The 21,727-nt window shown below is 49.7% G+C and overlaps 1 protein-coding gene across 7 annotated transcripts; it reads left to right on the top strand.

Annotated features, from left to right (window-relative positions):
- Positions 1-8,375: 8,375 nt before the first annotated feature.
- On the top strand, positions 8,376-19,957 carry HYOU1 (hypoxia up-regulated 1). 7 transcript variants are annotated; one of them, XM_052652722.1, is made up of 26 exons: positions 8,376-8,404; positions 9,379-9,475; positions 9,715-9,808; positions 9,998-10,076; positions 10,228-10,382; positions 10,504-10,580; positions 11,018-11,199; positions 11,439-11,554; positions 12,634-12,826; positions 13,044-13,178; positions 13,333-13,415; positions 13,508-13,640; positions 13,790-13,977; positions 14,250-14,388; positions 14,913-14,973; positions 15,089-15,168; positions 15,680-15,865; positions 16,011-16,183; positions 16,266-16,353; positions 16,476-16,598; positions 16,730-16,863; positions 16,944-17,028; positions 17,658-17,898; positions 17,991-18,038; positions 18,312-18,365; positions 18,479-19,957. In XM_052652722.1, exons 2-26 carry the CDS (start codon positions 9,385-9,387, stop codon positions 18,547-18,549), a joined length of 3,009 nt encoding a protein of 1,002 aa, XP_052508682.1. In that variant the 5' UTR covers positions 8,376-8,404; positions 9,379-9,384; the 3' UTR covers positions 18,550-19,957. The 7 variants fall into 7 exon arrangements, 6 of the variants coding, with proteins under 6 accessions (XP_052508682.1, XP_052508685.1, XP_052508683.1 ...); XR_008200653.1 differs by lacking the exon at positions 8,376-8,404 and adding an exon at positions 8,411-8,538 and having other exon boundaries at positions 17,658-17,765; positions 17,899-18,038; positions 18,315-18,365; positions 18,479-18,499; XM_052652725.1 differs by lacking the exon at positions 8,376-8,404 and adding an exon at positions 8,411-8,538 and having other exon boundaries at positions 18,315-18,365; positions 18,482-19,957.
- Positions 19,958-21,727: the final 1,770 nt, after the last annotated feature.

Here is a 21,727-nt window from a genome sequence, read left to right as displayed (position 1 = left end):
CTAAACCAGCTGTCTCTGTGGAAAACTGCAAGTGTACTGTTTTTGCGCCACTGGTAGCTACAAATGGGAGTGACAGTCATTTGAGACAGTATGCAATATGAAAAAGTGGCCATATGATTAGTATTTGTGAAGTTTATTTTTGCATCCCTGTCCCCCACAGCCTATTTTCAGAACATGTTAGGCTTTATTCCCTCCCCAGATTCTCAGCAAGCAGGGCCTGTGTGTTGCTTACCGAGAACCAGGTCTAACAGCCTAGTAGATGCTCCAAGTGGATTGAAGCAATGAATGTAGATGATTTTCCTCTTACCCTCTCCTTGATCTAGTTGATGGAAAAAGTTGTGTCTATTTGTCTAAAGAAATAAATGAGGGGAGAGCACACAGATTTCCTGATTTACAGCCCAGATTTCTTTCTTCTTTGTCACGCCGGTATTAGTACCATTTTGAATCTCAGTCTCTGAGCAGAAGCACAAGTAGGGTCTAGATGGGACCCGATTTCACCTTTGAGTTATGTCCGTTATTAAGGCTATGGATAATACTTGTTAAAGGAAGCAAAGTGAAAGCAAAGAGAGATGTGAACAGCAGAATGACATCTTTGCTGTTGTTGTGTTTGCTCCCCCTACTGTCCAGTGGTAGAGGCTCTGATGTCTAAGCCACTGGATCTTCTGTTGGTACATAAAATCTTCTGTTGGTCCTCCAGAGGACCCATGCACCTCTTCAGACTTGCTGCCTTCCTTCCTTTCCTCTTTTTGACAAATATGTCTTTGGTATTCCTGAAATTGTACTAAATGCCCAGCAGATATACATGAAATAGACATGGTGCCTGCTCTTCAGGGAGTTTGACCACCACCATAGGAAACAGACATAAACAGGACTGACAGTAATGAGCCTTTAAATTTCTTTTTTCTTAAATTGAAGTAAGTTGATTTAAAAATAAATAAATAAATTGAAGTAAGTTGATTTACATTGTTTCAGGTGTACATCAAGGTGATTCAGTCATATATATACGTATATACATACACACACACACACACACACATATATTCTTTTTCAGATTATTTTCCATTATAGGTTATTACAAGGTATAGAGTATAGTTCCCTGTGCTATACAGTAGGTTCTTGCTGTTTATCTATTTTATATAGATATGTGTATCTGTTAACTCCAAATTCCCAATTTATCCCTCCCTTCCCTTCCTGTTTGGTAACCATAAGTTTGTTTTCTATGTCTGTAGTCTAGTCCTGCTTTTTAAATGTTCATTTGTTCATACTGTTTTAGATTTCACATATAAGTGATGTCATGTGATACTCATCTTTAACTTACTTCATTTAGCATTATAATCTCTATGTCCATCTAGGTTTCTGCAAAGGGCATTATTTCATTCTTTTTATGGCTGATATTATTAATATACACCACATCTTTATCCATTCGTCTGTCAAAGGACATTTAGGTTGCTTCTATGTCTTGGTATTGTGAATTGTACTGCTATGAATATTGGGGTACATGTGTCTTTTCAAATTAGAGTTTTCATCTTTTCCGGATACCAGCCCTAAATTTCATGTAGCGAATTATACCTAATGGGGTACTTTCCCTCTCCATTGACTCTTCATAGCAACCACCTGCAGAAGTATCATTATCTCTGATGAGAAACAGTCTCAAAGAGGTTCAGGAATTCTTCAGTTCCCTAACCTTTAATTAAATAACTTGCCGGGGGTGTGAAGCTAGGCTACACTTGTCAGAACATACACCAGGATTTGTCTTTTAGGTATGCTTGTCTGAATCCAGGCACTTCAGTATAGTGAGGATGTAAGAAGGCAAACTACACAGAAAGTGATTGTGTGTATAAAATCACTTCCAGTTCTGCACACTGAGAACTGGAGTTCTGAAGGGACTAAAGGTAAAGAAGCAACTCAAGTCTTTAGCTTGAAATTAAAGAGATCATGAGTCAGAATCAAGAATTACCTAGCAATGCCCTCTCTTTTGCCCTTCAGCAAACTGCTGCCCATGATGTACAACAGTCATATCCACTACAGCAAAATAGGAACACTTCTTGTTCCAGCTGCAAAATTTTATTTTCTATCATCCCCTCCCCCCATCTGGCTCTCTGAATAGAAACTATTTTCTTAACTACTGAAAAATCTGTTTTTTTTTTCTCTTAGCCCCTAAAAAGGCTAGCAGCAGTTTCCACTTTAGGAACAAAAAGGTCAATCTAATAAACTCAGAGGTCTTATAGTATAAGAGAGCACAAGGCTTCAAGGCAACCATAAAACAGGAGAAAGGAGCAATTAGCTGATTATTGATTGTTGAAAATCTGGCCTGCAAGAGGGAACTTCGTCATGAATTTGGTAAAGCACTTAACCAAGCTTTTAGCACTGCAGTAGTGCATATCTTTTAGTTTTATTTCTCTAGACTGAATTTTAAAAAAAGCTAATGTATATTGGGTCCTTAGGATTCCCTAGCACTGTGTGAAGCACTTTACCCCCTTCTTTAATTTTGACACCAACCCTGTGATGCTGAAAGCTCAGCTTCCCTGCACACAGCTGCTGAATCAAATCTCAGAGGTTTGAGTGAAGTGGAAAAGGATAGCTTTATTAGTTTGCCAAGCAAAGGGGGCCACAGTGGGCTAATGCCCTCAAAGTTGTGTGTCTCCACTTGAAGAAGATAGTGAGTTTTATACTAATTGTTCAAAGAGGGCGTGATCAGCTTGTGGACATTCTTCTGATAGGTTCATGGTGATGCAAGTAGAAATTAGCATAATTAATCTTCAGGTCAACTAATCTGAGGTCTACATGCTTGTGGGCAGTATACCATCATTAACCATGTCAACTTCTCTCACCTGGAAGGGGTTTCAGTATGTGCAAAATGACTCAAAGATATTGTTGATGGGGAAACAGGACCTTGCCCCAAGACTGCTCTTGACAGTTTGTTTCTCCCTGGTCTCGCATCCCCTCCCTTCCCTAGTTAACAACTGCTTGAATCTGCCTACCGGAACTCAGGGCAAGTGATGGAGGCTGAATGAAGGCTGTTTCCTACAATCAAAGAAATGGGGACACAAAGCCCTTGTGCCCAGGAGCCCCACAGGCCCTTTTTGGTATGACCTGTGAGGCATGTACCTGCATGCCTCTTTGAAAGATATTGAAACTGAGGTTTCAACTGAGCTACACAACAGACATTTCTTCTGTAATTCTAAAAATATTGCTATAAAAGTAGGAAAAAAAAAACTTACCCTAGTGCTTCTCCTGCCTAAAGTTACAGTAGACAAACCATCGAGTCTTTCGTGTGACACATACAAAGTAATTTCTGAAATTATTATTGAAGTGTAACATACAAACAGATTAAATATACATACTACAATCCATTGAATTTTCACAAAAGCCATTGCAACCAGCATCCCCAAAGCCAGCCTTATGCCCTCTTCTTACGTGAAAGGGTAAGTACCATCCCAACTTCTATGACTAGAATTTAATTTTGCCTGTTTTTAAACTTTATCCAAGTGAAGTCATAAACTGTGTGCTCTCTGGTTTCTGTCTGCTTTCACTGAATACTGTTTGTGGGATTTATTTAAGCAGTTGAATGTAAGAGACCAGTTGCTCTGTAGAATTCCATTGTGTGAGTGTACCACTATTTATTTGATCCAACTTTTTAACAACTTCACGTGGCACTCAGGATCTTAGTTCCCCCAAGGGATCGAACTTGTGGCCCCACCAGTGACAGCACCAAGGCCTAACCCACTGGACTGCCAGGGAATTCCCTATCTATACAGTTATTGCTGGGCATTGGAGCAGTATTCCATTTCAGTGCATTTTGAATTAAGCTATTACAAAGTCTCAGTGAACAAAGTCTCTTTGTGAATATGTTCAAATAGATATATACCTAAGAATGGGGTAACTGGGTGACAACACTTTTTAAATTCTCCTGGACCAGGATGTTCACCATAATTGACACTGGCCTCAGCCCATGACATGGTTATATAATGTATGCATGGTTTATAATGTATGCATGTGCTCTGACGTAGGTGTTCATTTTATTCATGTTCTGTGAGATGGCAGCTTTCTCCCCTGGGCTTCTGCACAGTGTAGGGGAGGGGAGGTAGTCCTCAAACGTTATTACAGGTTGTTCTGGAGCAGAGCTAGTGGATTCAGCTGTCTTGTGCTGTGCTGTGCTTAGTCACTCAGTCGTGTCCGACTCTTTGTGACCCAGTGGACTGTAGCCCGCCAGGCTCCTCTGTCCATGGGGATTTTCCAGGCAAGAATACTGGAGTGGGTTGTCATGCCCGCCTCCAGGGGATCTTCCCAACCCAGGGATCGAACCTAGGTCTCCTGCATTGCAGGCGGATGCTTTACGGTCTGAGCCACCAGGGAAGCAGCTGTCTTGTTTCATCTAAGTCAGATGTTCTACATTAAAATTTTCCTACTGTTTTACACCTTGCTCTTGTGAAACTCCCATCTGGTCAGAGAACAAAACAGGTGACTCCCCAGAGCAATTGCACCTGCTGCCCCTCCCAGGGGGACAGACACCCAGGTTCAGAAGCATAGCTGCTGCAGACTGTGCTCCCACCAAGGATATTCTGGGAGTGGGAGCTCACATAAGGACCAGGGCAGACTGACTTTCTTACTCTCCCAATAAAGCCATTCAGTGATCACAAAAATCTGTGGAAAATTCTTAAACAGATGGGAATACCAGACCACCTTACCTGCCTTCTGAGAAATCTGTATGCAGGTCAAGAAGCAACAGTTAGAACCAGATATGGAACAATGGATTGGTCCCATATTGGGAAAGGAGTACATCAAGGCTGTATATTGTCACCTTGCTTGTTTAACTTATATGCAGAGCACATCATGCGAAATGCCGGGCTGGATGAAGCACAAGATGGAGTCAAGATTGTTGGGAGAAAGAAGTAAAATAAAGTGAAAGTTGCTCAGTCATGTCCGACTCTTTGTGACCCCATGGTCTATACAGTCCATGGAATTCTCCAGGCCAGAATACTGAAGTGGGCAGCTTTTCCCTTCTCCAGGGGATCTTCCCAACCCAGGGATCGAACCTAGGTCTCCTGCATTGCAGGTCGATTCTTTACTAGCTGAGCTACAAGGTAAGCCCACCCAGAGAGAGATCAATAAACTCAGATATGCAGATGATACCACCCTTACGGCAGAAAGCAAAGAACTGAAGAGCCTCTTTATGAGAGTGAAAAAACTGGCTTAAAACTCAGCATTCAAGAAACAAGATCATGGCATCCAGTCCCATCACTTCATGGCAAATAGATGGGGTAACAATGGAAACTGATAGACTTTATTTTGGGGGGCTCCAAAATCACTGCAGATGGTGACTGCAGCCATGAAATTAAAAGATGCTTGCTCCTTGGAAGACAAGTTATGACCAACCTAGACAACATATTAAAAAGCAGAGACATTACTCTACCAACAAAGATCCATCTAGTCAAAGCTATGGTTCTTCTGGTAGATTTGAGAGTTGGACTATAAAAGAAAGCTGACCGCTGAAGAATTGGTGCTTTTGAACTGTGGTTTGGAGAAGACTTGAGAGTCCCTTGGACTGCAAAGAGATCCAACCAGTCAATCCTATGGGAAGTTTGTTCTGAATATTCATTAGAAAGACATGCTCCAGCTGAAGCTCCAACACTTTGGCCACCTGATGTGAAGAACTGACTCACTGGAAAAGACCCTGATGCTGGGAAACTTTGAAGGCAGGAGAAGGGGACAACAGAGGATGAGATGGTTGGATGGCATCACTGACTCAATGGATGAGTTTGAGCAATCTCCGGGAATTGGTGATTGACAGGGAAGCCTGGCGTGCTGCAGTCCGTGGGATTGCAAAGAGTTGGACACAACTGAGCAACTGAACTGAAAGTCATTCAGTAGGTTTTTAATAAGTGTGCAAAACTGGGAACATACCTGTTTCCCAACAGATTGACCTTTGAAGGAAAGGATAGGTCATCCCCATCTCTGGAATCCCAACACTTAGCACAATGCTTGCATGCAACACAGGGCCAATAAATGTTAAAGTGCACATTCTGTTTGAAAGAATCTACCCTACTGAATTGGAGAAGGAAATGGCAGCCCACTCCAGTACTGTTGCCTGGAAAATCCCATGGACGGAGGAGCCTGGTAGGCTGCAGTCCATGGGGTCACAAAGAGTCGGAGGACACAACCGAGCGACTTCACTTTCACCCCACTGAATAGGTGGTCAAAAGTAGAGTCAGTTATTGAGAAACAAAATCTTGGGGACTTTGCTGGTGGCCCAGTGGTTAGGAATCTGCCTTCCAATGCAGAGGACACAGGTTCAGTCCCTGCTTGGGGAACTAAATCCCACATGCCACTGAGCAACTAAGCCTGCGCACCACAACAGGCTTAGAAAATAAGCAAAATCTTTCTCTGTGGCATTGAAATGACAACTTCTATGTTCATCAGTATGACTAAACAACTCCCATGCTATAGAATGTTCTATAGCAGTAAACAAGGTGAATCTGTACACTGGTATGGAAAATACACCAGGATTTATTTTAACCAAAGAAGAAAAAAGCAAGTTGCAAACAAGCTAATTATATAACATTTTATCATTTAAAAAAGACAGCAGCTACATATTTCAAGAGGCATACATGTATGTAAATAGAGGAAAAGGCCTAGAATGTTACACATCTAATAACAGCAGATAACTCTAGAGATTGTGGATATTATCAGAGAGATTTAACTTTATCTGGCATATCAGAACTTTTTACAAGATTACATTTGTATATTATTTGTGTAATTAAACTGTATTAGTTTCAAGCGAATTTGTTTCTACCAATTTCTCTACTACCTGAAGACTGAATTATTCTAAAAAGGAAGGAAAATAGACCTCCTCTTGATACTGCCAGTAGGTTGATCGTCTAAGCATAGACACCAGACTCAAATCTGAACCCAGCTGGATCTGTTTACTTTAACCTTTGCTTTTTGTCGCTTTTAGTCACTAAAAGGATGCTGTCTACAACTGTACATATATATAATGACCTGGCTAGGGGAACCTGCCCCCCTGCCTGAATGTTAAAGTGCCTTTATTCAGCTCCTAGGGATACACTCTGACCCTGCCCAACTGTGAATGGTTACAGAAAAGAAGAAATTAACACATCCTTTCCCTGATGCTTATTTTGCAGGATTTATGGCCTTTTTACTTGACTTCCACACCACCTCCTCCTCTCTGTTCTATAAAAGAAACTGACATCCAGACCCCAATCAGATGGTACTCTAGGGTGCAAGACTGCCATTTTCTTGGTTGCCAGGTTTTCCGAATAAAGTCTCTAGTCTTTGCCTCAACACTTTGTCGTCCAACTATTGGCTATTAGACAGAGTTTGAATTCTGTAACAGCCCTAAGCATTATTTAAAAATGTAGGAAAAGGACCAGATAAGATTTCCTTAACCAAGCCTGGGCTGTCATAGCCAGGGCCTTCACAAGAACCTTCTGTAAAGGGAGGCCAGGCAACGATTTCATGAGAGGAAGCAGTGATACCATATTTAAGAAAAGTGCGCTGATGTCAATAAAACTGGAAAAAGAAAGTGTGCTCTCTCAGGACCATGCAGATTTCTATGGGCTTGTGAAGTACAGAGAGGGGAGTTAAGAGCGCCAGAAACCTTTCCGAGGTGCTTTAATTCAGAAAGAAAGTGCACAGGCATAATGGAAGAGAAATAGGAGGTGGTGCATCTGTGCTTAACCAATTAACAGCCTCACAAAAGCGGCTTTCGTGTCAGGCATTTGCAGTTCGGAATGTTCTTTCACAAACTGGAGTAGAGTCCAGGCCAACTTCTGCCACTAATACAAGCGTTATCTCCGACTCATCAGCGAACATCTCTCTTGGTGGCTTTAGTTTCCGCAAAGAGAAAAAGCGGGGGTTAAGGTGGACTAAGCAGTCGTTCTGATTTCCAGCCAAAGCCTAGGGCAGTTCAATACCGACCAGCAAGCTAGCACCTCTTCCGCGTGGTTGCCTCGGGGATGCAAGGATGCCTGCTCCTCGGACGGGTCTCCCAGATGACCAGAAGAGGCCCGAGTGCTGAACTACCCGTTTGCCGACTCGCTCCAGGCACCAGCCACTCCAGACCCGAGCAATCAGACCTTCAGCGCCGCGGCCGGAAAGGTCCCTCGAGCGCACCGGGATGGACGCTGGGCCGCGCGTGACGTGGACCAATCGGCGGCCGGGATCGGCGGTTTTCCTCCAACTGATTGACTGGCCTCTCCTTTGCCTTCGCGGCGGCGGCCGGAGACGGAGGAGGGGGGGGTGGGCCTAGGACGTGGCCCAATGGGGACGCGCGCCGCGGCGGTGGGGGGCGGGGCCAGGCCCGCGGCGCAGGGCCGGGCGGCGGAGGCTCCAATGAGCGCACGCCGCGTCCGGGGCCGGCTGGTGCGCGAGACGCCGCTGAGAGGTTGGTGGCTAATGTAACAGTTTGCAAGCAGAGGGGAGTTGTGGAGGGCGCAGGTTTGGGGGGCGCGCTGCTGGCCTCGTGGGTTCGGAGCTGCGTTTGTCCCAGAGCTGGGGTCACGGGAGCGGAGGCAAGAGGTAGCGGGGGTGGGGATGGCGAAGGAAACCGGCCAGCCCTTAGAGGAGGCAACGTGCTAGCTCCGGGGGCGGGTCAGTAGCGGGAGTGAGGGCCGCACGGACGCCGGTGCGCTTGGCCCCGCAGCTCGGTCTCCGGGGTGTTCTCATGCCTTAGAGGTGGGCTGGGACCAGTTTCCGGGAGTGGGAGCCGCCGTCTTTGGCAGGTGAGGCTTAGGTGAATTCGGAATACTAGCTGCCTTCTCGGCGCGGAACCTTATCGTTCCAGGCACAGCGGCTGTGTGTAGGCAGCGGGGCCGGGATGGGATGGAGAAGGGGAGCGGGCGGAACAACCCGAAGGGATGCTGAGGACGAGGCGTGCCCTTCTTCCATCCCTGCCTCGTCCAGCGTCACTATCTCTCAGTTCCCGTCCAGGCCCGGCCAGGCTTTCCGCGCCAGCGGGGGAGCTCCAGGTGTAGGGAGGTAGTCTAGTCTTGAGCGGGGATCCCTGGCGGTACCCCAGGTGTGTGACAGCAGGGACAGTGCTGGGGTGCGCCCGTCGAGCTGCCTGTGCAGTGGGCGGAAGGCCTTGGTCTCCGTCCTCCTGGCCTGTTACCATCACTGTTTAGGGATGTGGCCAAAGGCTTGGATCCCCGGTGTTTCACCTGGGCCTTCCTGTGGTCACTTCTGAAGATGGTGAGAGTGCTTGGTTCTCATTAGAAGGGAGGGGAGGGGATGTAGCCTATCCTGCCTTGGATGAAGATGGAGTAAGTATGAATTTTAAAGCTTCTCTGTTCTGGATGAGGTTCTGCCTCCTTCACTCAGGGAATCCAGTTACAAGTGTTGTTTTTCTCCTCTCCTAAGGACACAATGGCAGCCACAGTCCGAAGGCAGAGGCCGAGGAGGATAGCCTGTTGGGCCTTGATGACTGTGCTCTTGGCAGACCTGTTGGCATTGAGTGGTATGTGCCCCAGCAGAGGCGTCGAAATATGAATGAGTGAATGATGGATGATATGTGGCGGGCAGGGGTAATGAGGCTGGTGAATGGGAAACCTTTCGGCTCTTAGGTTGCCAGACCCAGACATTTTTGTTTGTCTGCTGCTGTCTTACCTTCTCCATGGAAAACAGTATGCTTTGATTAGTGGGGCCTCAGGAAGGCAGGGAAAGAGGGGCTAATTGACAGATTTGTTTCCCCTTCAGACACACTGGCAGTGATGTCTGTGGACCTGGGCAGCGAGTCTATGAAGGTGGCCATCGTCAAACCTGGAGTACCCATGGAGATTGTCTTGAACAAGTGAGGGCGGCCCCAGGGTCGGGTGGGGAAAAGAGGGTCCGCACCCCAGGCCCAAGTGTGTTCTTGGTAGTGGCCTCAACAGACTTTGTGTCTGCATGATTGTGGGGTGTTGTATGTACGTGGGTGTGTTGAGGCTCCTGAGAACACGCCGTGCCATAGGCACATGGCCCCAGTGTGTCTTTTCCTCAGGGAGTCCCGGAGGAAAACCCCAGTGACTGTGACCCTGAAAGAAAATGAACGGTTCTTTGGCGACAGTGCGGCCAGCATGGTGAGCTCGCAGCCCACCCCCTTCCCAGAAGCAGTGGGCAGGAGAGGCGATGGCAGACTCCAGAGCCTACTCCCTGATCGATCTCCAGGGTGGGTAGGTGATGGCAGGTTTGGGAATCTTAACACTCTGCTCTTTCTTTACCTCTTCTCAGGCCATCAAGAACCCAAAAGCAACGCTGCGTTACTTCCAGTACCTCCTGGGGAAGCAGGAGAATAACCCCCATGTAGCCCTGTACAAAGCTCGTTTCCCCGAGCATGAGCTGGGCTTTGACCCGCAGAGGCGGACTGTGTACTTCCAAATCAGCCCGTGAGTGCCCTGCTGGGGAAGGTGGGCTCAGGGGGCCTGGTGAGATCCCTGTCAACGTGTTCACCACTGTCCTTACGTGGATGCTGGGCTTTCCTCTCCGCTAACCATCCCCCTCCCCCAGGCAGCTGCAGTTCTCGCCGGAGGAGGTCCTCAGCATGCTTCTCAACTACTCCCGGTCTCTGGCTGAAGATTTTGCAGGTGGGTGGCCAAGGTGGAGCCAGTGGCAGCCACGTTCCCTGGAGACTAAAATGAAGGCAGGTCTGAGTCCCCAGGAACACTTAGTAACATCTGATGACATTTTTGGTTGTCACAACTAGGGAGCTGCAGCCACTGTCATCTACCGAGTAGAAGCCAGGGGTGCTGCCAGAATTCCTAGACTGCACACCTCTGGCCCCCAAAACAAAGAATTATCTGGCCCAGGGACTTTCCTGGTGGTTTAGTGGTTAAAACCCTGAGCTTCCATTGCAGGGGACACAGATTCAATCCCTGGTTGGGGAATGAAGATCCCACGTGTTATGTGGTGCGGCCGAGAAAAAAAAATACTATCTAGCCCAAAATGTCAGCTGTGCTGAGACTGAGAAACTCCCATCTAAGGTGTGGAGCTGGTGGGAACCCTGTTCTCTTGTCCCTTGTAGAGCAGCCCATCAAGGATGCAGTGATCACTGTGCCAGCCTTCTTCAATCAGGCTGAGCGCCGAGCCGTGCTGCAGGCTGCGCGAATGGCTGGCCTCAAGGTGCTGCAGCTCATCAATGACAACACCGCCACTGCCCTCAGCTACGGTGTCTTCCGCAGGAAAGATATCAACAGCACTGCCCAGGTGAGCCAGGGAGGAGCTGCCGACTGGCCTGGCAGGGTGGCTGAGTCTGATGATGGAAACCACTTGGCTTGATTTGCATCTTATTTGCATTCTGGCCCTTGACAAATGTGGCCACAGCCCCCTCTCAGCTCCTTTTGGAGCTGTTTGGCTTTCATTCAGTGCAGCCCTTTGGAGGCAGGCAGGCAGGCACCCTGGAGTTGTGTTCGGTTCTTGTGACAGTGGCCTTGATGTCTCTGCAGAATATCATGTTCTATGACATGGGCTCAGGCAGCACTGTGTGCACCATCGTGACCTACCAGACAGTGAAGACTAAGGATGCGGGGATGCAGCCACAGCTGCAGATCCGGGGCGTGGGGTAAGTGGGTACTGCGAGGCGGGCTGCTTGCTGAGCTACCCTTGGGTCCGGGTTTCTTCTTGGAGAGTCAGCTGCCTCCCTTTCCTGCTCCCTGCAGGAGTACTCTCCTGGCTAAAGCATCAACCTTTGTAGGATACATCTCCCAAAGAGCACGAGGTAGATGGAGATACGGAGAGACAGTTTGGGAAGGTTGAGGGCAATGAATGTCCCAAGCTGCTTCTGAGGAAATCCATCAGGCCATAGGCCCTATGAGGAGTGTGAGCTTCAACTATGTCTTTGTTCTTGGCATCTTTGGTTTCCTTATTGCTGATATGATGTTATTTCATGAACCCATTCTTTACTGTCCACCTTTTCTGCTTCCACATGAGTCTGAACTCCTGCCGCCTCTCACCTGCAGAAGAGCAGATCTCACTGCTGCCGGTGTGGCCTTCCTCCAGTTCTTTTTCCACATTTCAGCCAGAGGGTTCTTTTCAAACCTGTCTGTATCTCATTTCTTTAGAAACGCTTCAGTGGCTCCGCACCTTTGTCTTGGCTTATAAAGCCACCTGTATGTGCCCTGACAACTCCAGCTTGGCTCTGACCCTGAGCTCCAGCCGTCTTTGCCCTCCACTGAACTGGCACACTCTTGTTCTCTCACACCTCACCCTCTGCCTAGAATGTTCTTTCCTCTCTTCTTCACCTCGTTAACTCCAGCTCACCTTCAAGTTTCAGCTCCAGCATCACTTCTTCACCGAACTTTCCCAGACATCTCTAAATAGCTGAAATTTCCCTTATGTATGTTCTAGTGGCATCATCTGTCTCTCTGTTATAACACAGGGGATTGCTAAAATTTCACAGTGTGGTTGATGGCTTAAACTATAAACTGTTTGATAGCAGGGACCCTGTCTTTTATTTTCCTTCTTACAGTTGTATTTCCAGAGACAAATACCTAATTTGATGCATAGTAGTTACAGTTGAATAAATGGCCAGATGGACTGTCACTGAGAGGTGTTAGCCGTGTGGGTGAGAGCCAGGTTCCTGTGTGGATGAAGGGACCCCGTGTGTTCCTCACACTTGTCCTTCTTCCCTTTCCTGCACAGGTTTGACCGTACCCTGGGGGGCCTGGAGATGGAGCTCCGCCTGCGTGAGCACCTGGCTGGGCTTTTCAACGAGCAGCGCAAGGGTCAGAGAGCAAACGACGTGCGAGAGAACCCTCGTGCCATGGCCAAGCTGCTGCGTGAGGCCAATCGACTGAAGACCGTTCTGAGCGCCAATGCTGACCACGTGGCCCAGGTGCTCACACGTGGCTGCTTGAGGGCAAAGATTCCTTGCCCCGCCCCCTCCCAGAGGGTGGAGGACCCTGCCACCCTGAGCTCAATTTCGGGATGGCCCATCCCTTGTTCCCATGCTTCCTGCCTGCCTCCCAGCATCCTGTTCCCTTGGTGTCTCACCCACCCACCCAGAGAGCAGGACCCGGGTGAGTGCTCTGACCTTCCTGTTCCTTTCCCAGATCGAGGGCCTGATGGATGATGTGGATTTCAAGGCAAAGGTGACTCGAGCCGAGTTTGAAGAGTTGTGTGCAGACTTGTTTGAGCGGGTCCCTGGGCCCGTGCAGCAAGCGCTGCAGAGTGCAGAGATGAAACTGGTGAGGCAGGGTCATCGAGGTGGGCGTGACGGGGAGACAGATGGGATGGAAAGTGAAGAGGTGGCAGGGAGGAGGGAAGAAGTCAGAGAAGAGTCTGTGCTGAGGAGGAGGGTGACCTCGGAATTGATCCGTCCTCCACTTTCTCCCCGTGCAGGATGAGATTGAGCAGGTGATCCTGGTGGGCGGGGCCACTCGCGTCCCCAAAGTGCAGGAGGTGCTGCTGAAGGCTGTGGGCAAGTGAGTGTGGGGCCCGAGCAGCAGGAGGGCTGAGGGGAGGTGGGCCAGGCCAGGCTGCAGATGGACGGTCCTGAGCCTTGGGACGTTCACAGGGAAGAGCTGGGGAAGAACATCAATGCCGATGAAGCCGCCGCCATGGGGGCTGTGTACCAGGCGGCCGCGCTCAGTAAAGCCTTCAAGGTGAAGCCTTTTGTCGTCCGAGATGCGGTGATCTACCCCATCCTGGTGAGTAAGCCTGTGTGCTGGGGTGGAAGGCTTCCCATACCTCTCCCAGGGCCATCTCGAGCCTGTCCCTCTGTCTTCCTGCCATCGGCATTCCCCATCCCAGACCCTGCTCTGCTTCTCCACTGGGCCTCCCCTCTCCTGCCATGTAGGTGGAGTTCACGAGGGAGGTGGAGGAGGAGACTGGGGTCCGCAGCCTGAAGCACAATAAGCGCGTCCTCTTCTCTCGCATGGGACCCTACCCTCAGCGCAAAGTCATTACCTTTAACCGCTACAGCCATGACTTCAACTTCCACATCAACTACGGTGACCTGGGCTTCCTGGGGCCTGAGGATCTTCGGTGAGGGGGTGGGGCCAGATGGGGACTCGGGGGAGGGAGTGGTGGGGTCTGCGAGTGACACCAGGGAAGCAGCCTGTGGGCTTGGGCTTGGGTTTGGGCTGAGTTTCTCCTCTGGGGGTGCTTCCATCCCGAGGGTGTCCTGGGGGAGGGCCCCCTGTCTCATACCCGGAGGCTATGTAGACTAGAGCTTGGAGGCAGGCTTGTGGGGGCCTCCCCTGAACGGCTTTCTTTTTTCTTTTTTTCCCCTGAACGGCTTTCTCCTCCCCACCCAGGGTATTTGGCTCCCAGAATCTGACCACAGTGAAGCTAAAAGGTGTGGGCGAGAGCTTTAAGAAGTATCCCGACTACGAGTCTAAGGGCATCAAGGCTCACTTCAACCTGGACGAGAGCGGCGTGCTCAGCCTGGACAGGGTGAGAGCAGGAGGCCCCATGTGCCAGGCGGGGCCCAGGCGCTACCAGCCGCTTCCACAGCAGCTCCATGTATTTATTCAAACATGGTCAATAAAATGGGTTTGGGAGTTGGATAAATCTTGAGCTAAACAAGGGATCTGGTGTGGGCCATCTCAGAGCCTGTGAGTGCTCATGGACGTTGTAATTTTCAGGGTCTAGGATGGCTGAGAAACCTGCTTATTAACAACAGTTCAGGGGATTTGTATCTTTTAGAACATACTGTGGGCAGCCATGGCCTATTCTGTTGAGTGGAGGAGTGTGAGGGTGAGGAGGGGGAAGCTCCAGTCTCCTCCTCAGAGGGCTTGTAATCAACTGGGGTGGAGGAGACTCCATCCAGGAGCCCTTGGGGGAGGCAGGGGAGAGGACAGGCTAGCACAGCTGGAAGTCACATGGTTGTGCCTCAACAGGAACCCGCCAGGCAGGATGTTTGTGGAGAAAAGGTGGGTTAGCATGTGCTTGTCTTCACCTCGGATCCCTGTTTTCAGGTGGAGTCTGTGTTTGAGACGTTGGTGGAGGACAGCCCAGAAGAGGAATCTACTCTGACCAGTAAGATGAGCAAGTGCACGCGTGTGAGAGAGTGTCCTTGTGTGCCTTCCCGTAGGGTTGGGGGTGGAGTCACTTCTGTGGTGCTTTTTAAGTCTTTGGGTTTTCCTCTTTCTAGAACTTGGCAACACCATCTCCAGCCTGTTTGGAGGTGGCAGCACACCAGATACTAAAGAAAATGGTACTGACACAGTCCAGGTAAGGCCAGGATGGAGTCAGGGGAGCACGGAGGACGGTGCATGGGACCAGGCAGCAGCAGCAGAGACTGGGGGTAGGGTGTTGACCCCAGCTTCTCAGGATGTGATAGGCCCCGCCTCCTCTTAGCCTGCGGAGAAGGGTATGGCAACCCACTCTAGTATTCTTGCCTGAAGAACTCCATGGACAGAGGAGCCTGGTTTCTACAGTCCATGGGGTCACAGAGAGTTGGACACGACTGAGACTTTCTTTCTTTCTTTCCTCTTAGCCCAAGCTGGGTTCACCACACCCTTCTCTGGACTCTGAGCCATCCCAAGGCTCACCGTCACCTTCAGACACTTTTCCTCTCTCCAGCTAGACTGCCTCAGTCCAGACGCCCATTGCCCATTTCCACACAGTGGTCCTCTGTCTCCCCCAAGCTGTGCCATAGGCAGTGAGCCCTTCAAAGCAGAGCCAGTCCTGATCCACGGGCCCTGCTGATGACTCCTCAGAGGGTGTGTCTGCTTGTTTCCAGGAGGAGGAGGAAGGGCCTGTTGAGGGGAGCAAGGACGAGCCTGGAGAGCAAGCGGAGCTCAAGGAGGAAGCTGAGGCCCCAGCGGAGGACACCTCTTCGCCCCCACCCCCTGAGGCTAAGGGGGCTGCAGCGCCTGAGGGAGAAAAGGCCACAGAGAAAGATGGCGGGGACAAGCCCGAGGCCCAGGTGAGCTCTCGGCAGAGTGAAGTTGGCCTGGACCCTGAGGCTGATGGGACAGGCGCCTGCCTTGCTTCTGTCCCTAGAGCCATCCCCGCCTGTGGAGGTCAGGAGGGCTGATGCTTTCCCTGACAGCCTCATCTCTTCTCCACAGAAGCCAAGTGAGAAAGGGGAGGCGGGGTCTGAGGGTGCCCCTCCAGCCCCGGAGGAAGAAAAGAAGCAGAAACCAGCCCGGAAGCAGAGGATGGTGGATGAGATCGGGGTGGAGCTGGTCGTCCTGGACCTGCCTGACTTGCCTGAGGACCAGCTGGCCCGCTCGGCCCAGAAGTGAGTAAAGGCTGTGAGCGTGCAGAGGGTGGGCACAGGGTGTGGAGTGGCACCCCTCACGCCTGCTGCCCCTCGGCCACAGACTCCAGGACCTGACACTCCGGGACCTGCAGAAGCAGGAACGGGAGAAAGCAGCCAACAGTTTGGAAGCCTTCATCTTTGAGACCCAGGTGGGTGGGCTGGGACACAGGCCTGCCTCAGGACAAGGGACGGAGTTGGGGAGGAGGGTCCCGCCCCAAGAGCCTTGCCCCAAGGGCCTGCTGCACGCTTGCGCTCTGGTGTACCTCCCCAGGACAAGCTGTACCAGCCTGAGTACCAGGAAGTGTCAACCGAGGAGCAGCGTGAGGACATCTCTGGGAAGCTCAGTGCCACGTCCACTTGGCTGGAGGATGAGGGCTTTGGGGCCACCACAGCGGTGAGAGGGCTCCCAGGACGTGGTGGGCAGGATGGGGAAAGGAAAGAGAGCTGGAATGTGAGGTCATAGAGCAGGATGCAGGGCTGTCATCCCCTAACCCCTCTGCCCTCTCCCACCCCCACGTCTGTCAGATGTTGAAGGAGAAGCTGGCTGAGCTACGGAAGCTGTGCCACGGGCTGTTTTTTCGAGTGGAAGAGCGCAAGAAGTGGCCCGAACGGCTGTCTGCCCTGGATAATCTCCTCAATCATTCCAGCATGTTCCTCAAGTGAGCGGCCTCTTTGCTCTTCTTCCCCACTCAGTCCCACCCCGTCCCTCCTGGGCTGACTGTCTCCTCTCTGACTGCAGAGGGGCCCGGCTCATCCCAGAGATGGACCAGATCTTCACTGAAGTGGAGATGACAACATTAGAGAAAATCATCAATGAGACCTGGGTAATCCCCATATAAATACTTAATTGGAGGCTTACCTGGCAAGTTGGGCCGTCCTTGGCAGTGGGGGAGATGCAGTGAAATGGAGACTCAGCAGTCGTTGCCTTCTCACTTGGCAGCTCATTGGAAAGGCAAAAGATGGCTGCATTTGAGATCACGTCTGATCAGTCCCAGACCAGGTCATAGGCATGAGTCGTCGATTAGAGGGGTAGTGGAGCCCATCCCTGCGGGGTCAGAGAGAGCTGCTCTGAGGAGCTGGGCCTTGAACTGCATGCAGAAATTGGGGCAGGGTTTGGGGAGGTGAGAATGACTTGTCGTGAGATTGAGAAGCTGTTCTGGATGTGGGGGCTGTTTGTTTAACCAGAGCACCAAAGTGGTTGAAATAAGGAGGAAAATAAGAGGTTCAACTGTGGTTAGTCCATAGAAATAGGATGGAAGCCAGAAATAGGCAGTTTGGCAGTCCCTTGTGGAGAGCCTCAAAGGCCATCCTGAGGTATCTGTTTGCTTCTGGGGCTGACAGTGACGGGCAGTGATTTGAGGTCTGAGGGAAAGAGCCAGAGGTTGGTTGGGGTGTGTTTCGTCTGGGACAGAGGCATCTGCTGGCTCTGAGCCTGTCCTGACCTCGCCCACAGGCCTGGAAGAACGCAACCGTGGCCGAGCAGGCCAAGCTTTCCGCCACAGAGAAGCCCGTGTTGCTCTCGAAAGACATCGAGGCCAAGATGGCGGCCCTGGACCGCGAGGTGCAGTATCTGCTCAATAAGGCCAAGTTCGCCAAGCCCCGGCCCCGGCCCCGGGACAAGAACGGGACCCGGGCAGAGGCTCCCCTCAATGCCAGTGCCAGTGACCAGAGTGAGAAGGTCATCCCTCCCCCAGGTGAGGCCAGGGGACTGGTTCAGGCATCACTGGGCAGGAGGAAGCATTCCCTTCCCTCCGGAGACTACCTTTTCCTCCTGGTTTCCCTCCAGGCCAGACTGAAGACACGAAGCCCATCCCAGAACCTGAGAAGGAGACTGGTGAGCTGGGGAAGCGGATGGGGAACATGGACATCACTTAGCCCAAGGGGTCGGCAGACTAGCAGGACAGCCTCTCTCTCGACAGCCCTGGAGCTTTGAATAGCCTTTATATCTTGTAGATGGTTATTTCCCAAAACAGAATAGACCCAAGTGTGGCCCACAGATCCTAAAATACTGACATTCACTGTCTGGCTCTTGCCGGAAAAAGTTTGCCAACCCCTGCGTTAGCCCCTTCCTCCCTCTTGCAGACACTAACCTGTTCTTTCTGCAAAGCAGGACCTGAAGCAGCAGACTCTGAGCCTCTGGAGTTAGGGGGTCCCGCAGCAGGTGAGGGTGGAGGTGGCGGGCTGTGCTGGGGGGCAGTGCCTGCCCTGAGCTGGGCCTGTTCTCTCCGTCTCACCTCCCTCCATCCTTTGCTCTCTTCCCCCAATTCCTCCCAGAAGCTGAACAGAAGGAACACTCGGAACAGCCAACAGGACAGAAGGGAACTTTGAAGAATGATGAACTATAACCTCCCAGTTCCCCACTCATCCCTGCCCCCTTCTCTCACCACCTCTATTTATTAAACACCAAGGACTGGGGGAGGGTTGGTTCCCCATCACCCCAGAGGCTTCAGTTCCTCTTCTCTCACCTGCGACTGGAGGTGCGGAGAAGGGGATGGAAGGGACGGCTTACTGGTTCCTTCTGGAATAGTTCTGTGGTTCAAATCGAAATCGTTCTGTTCCCCAGCCCCACCCACTGGTTCCCTACCCATCCAGGTCCTAGTTTGGGAAAAATCACTATTATGTCTTAATTCTTCGCCTGCGGGTAGGTGAGAGCGTGGCCATCAGTGGTTGGCTGACAGGCCTGCTAGTGGGAAGGGTGTCCTGGGTGGTTAGAGGGTCTCCAGGCTTTTCTGGTTGTCCTTCCCTCCCTTTTCCACCACAAGATCTATGCCACACAGGCCAGTGTCTGAAAAACCTTGCTTTTCCGGTTTGGTTTCTGAGCTACTGTCTGTACTTTTGCCTCCTCCAAGGTTTTTTCCCCTAAAAATCCCCACTCCCATGCCTCCCTACTGTGGGTCTCCTTGCCTTCCTCTTGCAAGTTGGACAGTCCTCTGCCTCTTGGCCAGAGCCCATCCATCTGGACTGCCTAAGTCACTCAAGGTCGACCCCCACCCACACGTACAACCCGAGTGGCCAGAGTAGGCAGGGAGAAAGTGAAGAAGAGAATCCAGCCGCCTCTCGAGGGAGTGAGATGTGTAAGAGCGCTGTAGCTCCCCAGCCTGTGGACTCTGGGCCAGGAAGGGCGTGTGAGTGGCTGGCGCAGGGTGCCAGCACTCTGCAAGCGGCTGTTGGAATCTGCATCTTCGGTAGCCTGGTACTCCATGGCCCTCAGACTTCTGCCCCCCTTCTCTCCCTGTTGTTCTGCCCTCTCAGAGCCTTTCCCTCACCCCCTGGCCCCCTGGGCTGACCAAAATGTGCTTTCTACTGTGAGCCCCTTGTCCCAAGACCCTGGGGGCAGGAGAGTGGCATGAATGTAGAACTGCCGTCTCACTCTCTTGAAGGCAGGCCTTGTGGGCAAAGGAGGGTACAGGCTGGCCTTTCTGTAGTACATTGGTCTGCTGGGATGGGGGCCCTTTACCCACCACATGGATGTCGGGCAGCCTACCTGCCAGGGTTCCATCTGTAGCAGGAGCCAGGGCTGCCACCCCCACTCCCAGGGCATGGGGGAGCCTGGTTGTATCTGTCTCGTCTTTTTTTTCTTTTTCTCTCTTTTTTTTTTTTTTTTTGCCACATTGGCAGAAATGTGCCCTAAGGGTCCTATCCTGTCCTTTATGTTTGAATTGTTTCACTAGCAGTTGAGGCTGGTTGGACAGATTTGAGTCAAATTGTACTTTGCTCCATTGTTAATTGAGAAACTGTTTCAATAAAATATTCTTTTCTACAGTTTTTGTGCCATGATTTTTTTTCTTTTAATGTGTTTATTTCTAGGACTTCCCTGGTAGTCCAGTGGTTAAGATTCTGTGCTTCGCGCGCTGGGGGCATGGGTTCAGTGCCTAGTTGGGCAAGTTCCACATGCCACATGGAATGGCCAAAAGATAATATGCATATAAATAATGCATGTTTATTATGACAAATTTAGAAGGTAAAAATTGAATAACAAAATTACCTATAATACTACCACCAAAACATCGTTAACATTTTTGAACTTAGTTGAGATTCATGCATGTAATTTTTCTTTATGAAAACAAAATTGTTTTATTTTTCCTCTGACATCATTTTGACCAGGTATTTTTGATAATATTTGAAGTATTTTTAGACAATAACCATTTTTAAGGTAACAGTCTCATTTTACAAATAAGAAATAGCAGCAGTTCAAAGAGGTTGAAAGATCCAAGGAATCAGAGGTATTGAGAGGCTCAGCTAAGTTTGAATGTAATGCTGACCCTATAACCCTTCTCTTGTTATCCTGACAGGAATGTGTTGCTACAGCTTCGTCATATGTAGAACACTTGATTTGGTGGTTCATTGGTTGTGATGAAGCCATGTTTCACCAAAGGAAAGTCACTGTAGTCAATCATTTACGTGTCTAAGCAGTTGAATAAGAAATGACCATGAAGGTTGTGTTTTTCTATAAAGCTTGAACAAGTCAGACAAGTTTTGAGCCTGAACCTGTTTTTTTCCCCAACAGACTTTTTAAGGGCAGTTACGTTCACCGCAAAATTAAGCAGAAAGTACACAGAGTTCCCATATACCCTCTGGCCCCATATGTGCACAGCCAACCCCAGTATCAACATCCCACACCGGAGCAGGTGGTTTGTTATGCTCTATGAACTATTATAATAACTATTATGATCTGTGATCTATCATATTGCATCATTGCATATAGAGTACTCACCATCCTAAAAATCCTCTGTGCCCTGCGGATTCATCCCTCCCTTCCCTTTATAACTCCTGGCAACCACAGATCTTTTTACTGTTTCCATAGTTTTGCCCTTTCCAAAATGTCATGTCGTTGGGATTCCTACAGTATGTAGTGTTGTTTTCAGGTTGGTTCCTTTCACTTAGTAATATGCATTAAGTTTCCTCATTGTCTTTTCGTGGCTTGACAGTGTCTTTTTAGCACTGACTAGTATTGCACTGTCCAGATGTATCATAATTTAAACATTCACCTACTAACGGACATCTGGGTTGCTTTTTCAAATTTTGGCAATTATGAATAAAGCTGCTTTAAACATCTGTGTTCAGGTTTTAAGTTTTCCATTCATTTGAGTATGTAATTATGTATATATTTAAAGTTAACATCATAACCATGTTATTAGCAATTTGTAATATATTCTAATTTTTAAAATAATTTTATTTACTTACTTTTGGCTGCACTGAGTTTTAGTTGCTCTGTGTGGACTTTCTCTAGTTGCAGTGTGCAAGCTTCCCATTGTGGTGGCTTCTCTTGTGGAGCACAGGCTCTAGGTACATGGGTTTCAGTAGTTGCTGTACGTGGGTTCCGTAGTTGTGGCAAATAGGCTTAGTTGTTCTGTGGCATGTGAAATCTTGGACCAGGGATGAAACGTGTCCCTTTCGTTGGCAGGTGGATTCTTATCCTCTGTGCCACCAGGCAAGTCCAGTTCTCAGTTTTTAAATAGCCATTTTTCTACAGGGTTGATTTTTTCCCTCTAGTTTCCATCATCAGGTAGGCATCAATAACAA

Source organism: Budorcas taxicolor, chromosome 15 (assembly GCF_023091745.1).
Source record: "Budorcas taxicolor isolate Tak-1 chromosome 15, Takin1.1, whole genome shotgun sequence".
In the NCBI taxonomy this organism is placed as follows: domain Eukaryota; kingdom Metazoa; phylum Chordata; class Mammalia; order Artiodactyla; family Bovidae; genus Budorcas; species Budorcas taxicolor.
Note: the sequence above shows the minus strand (reverse complement) of the source record. Positions and strands in the feature narration are given on the sequence as shown.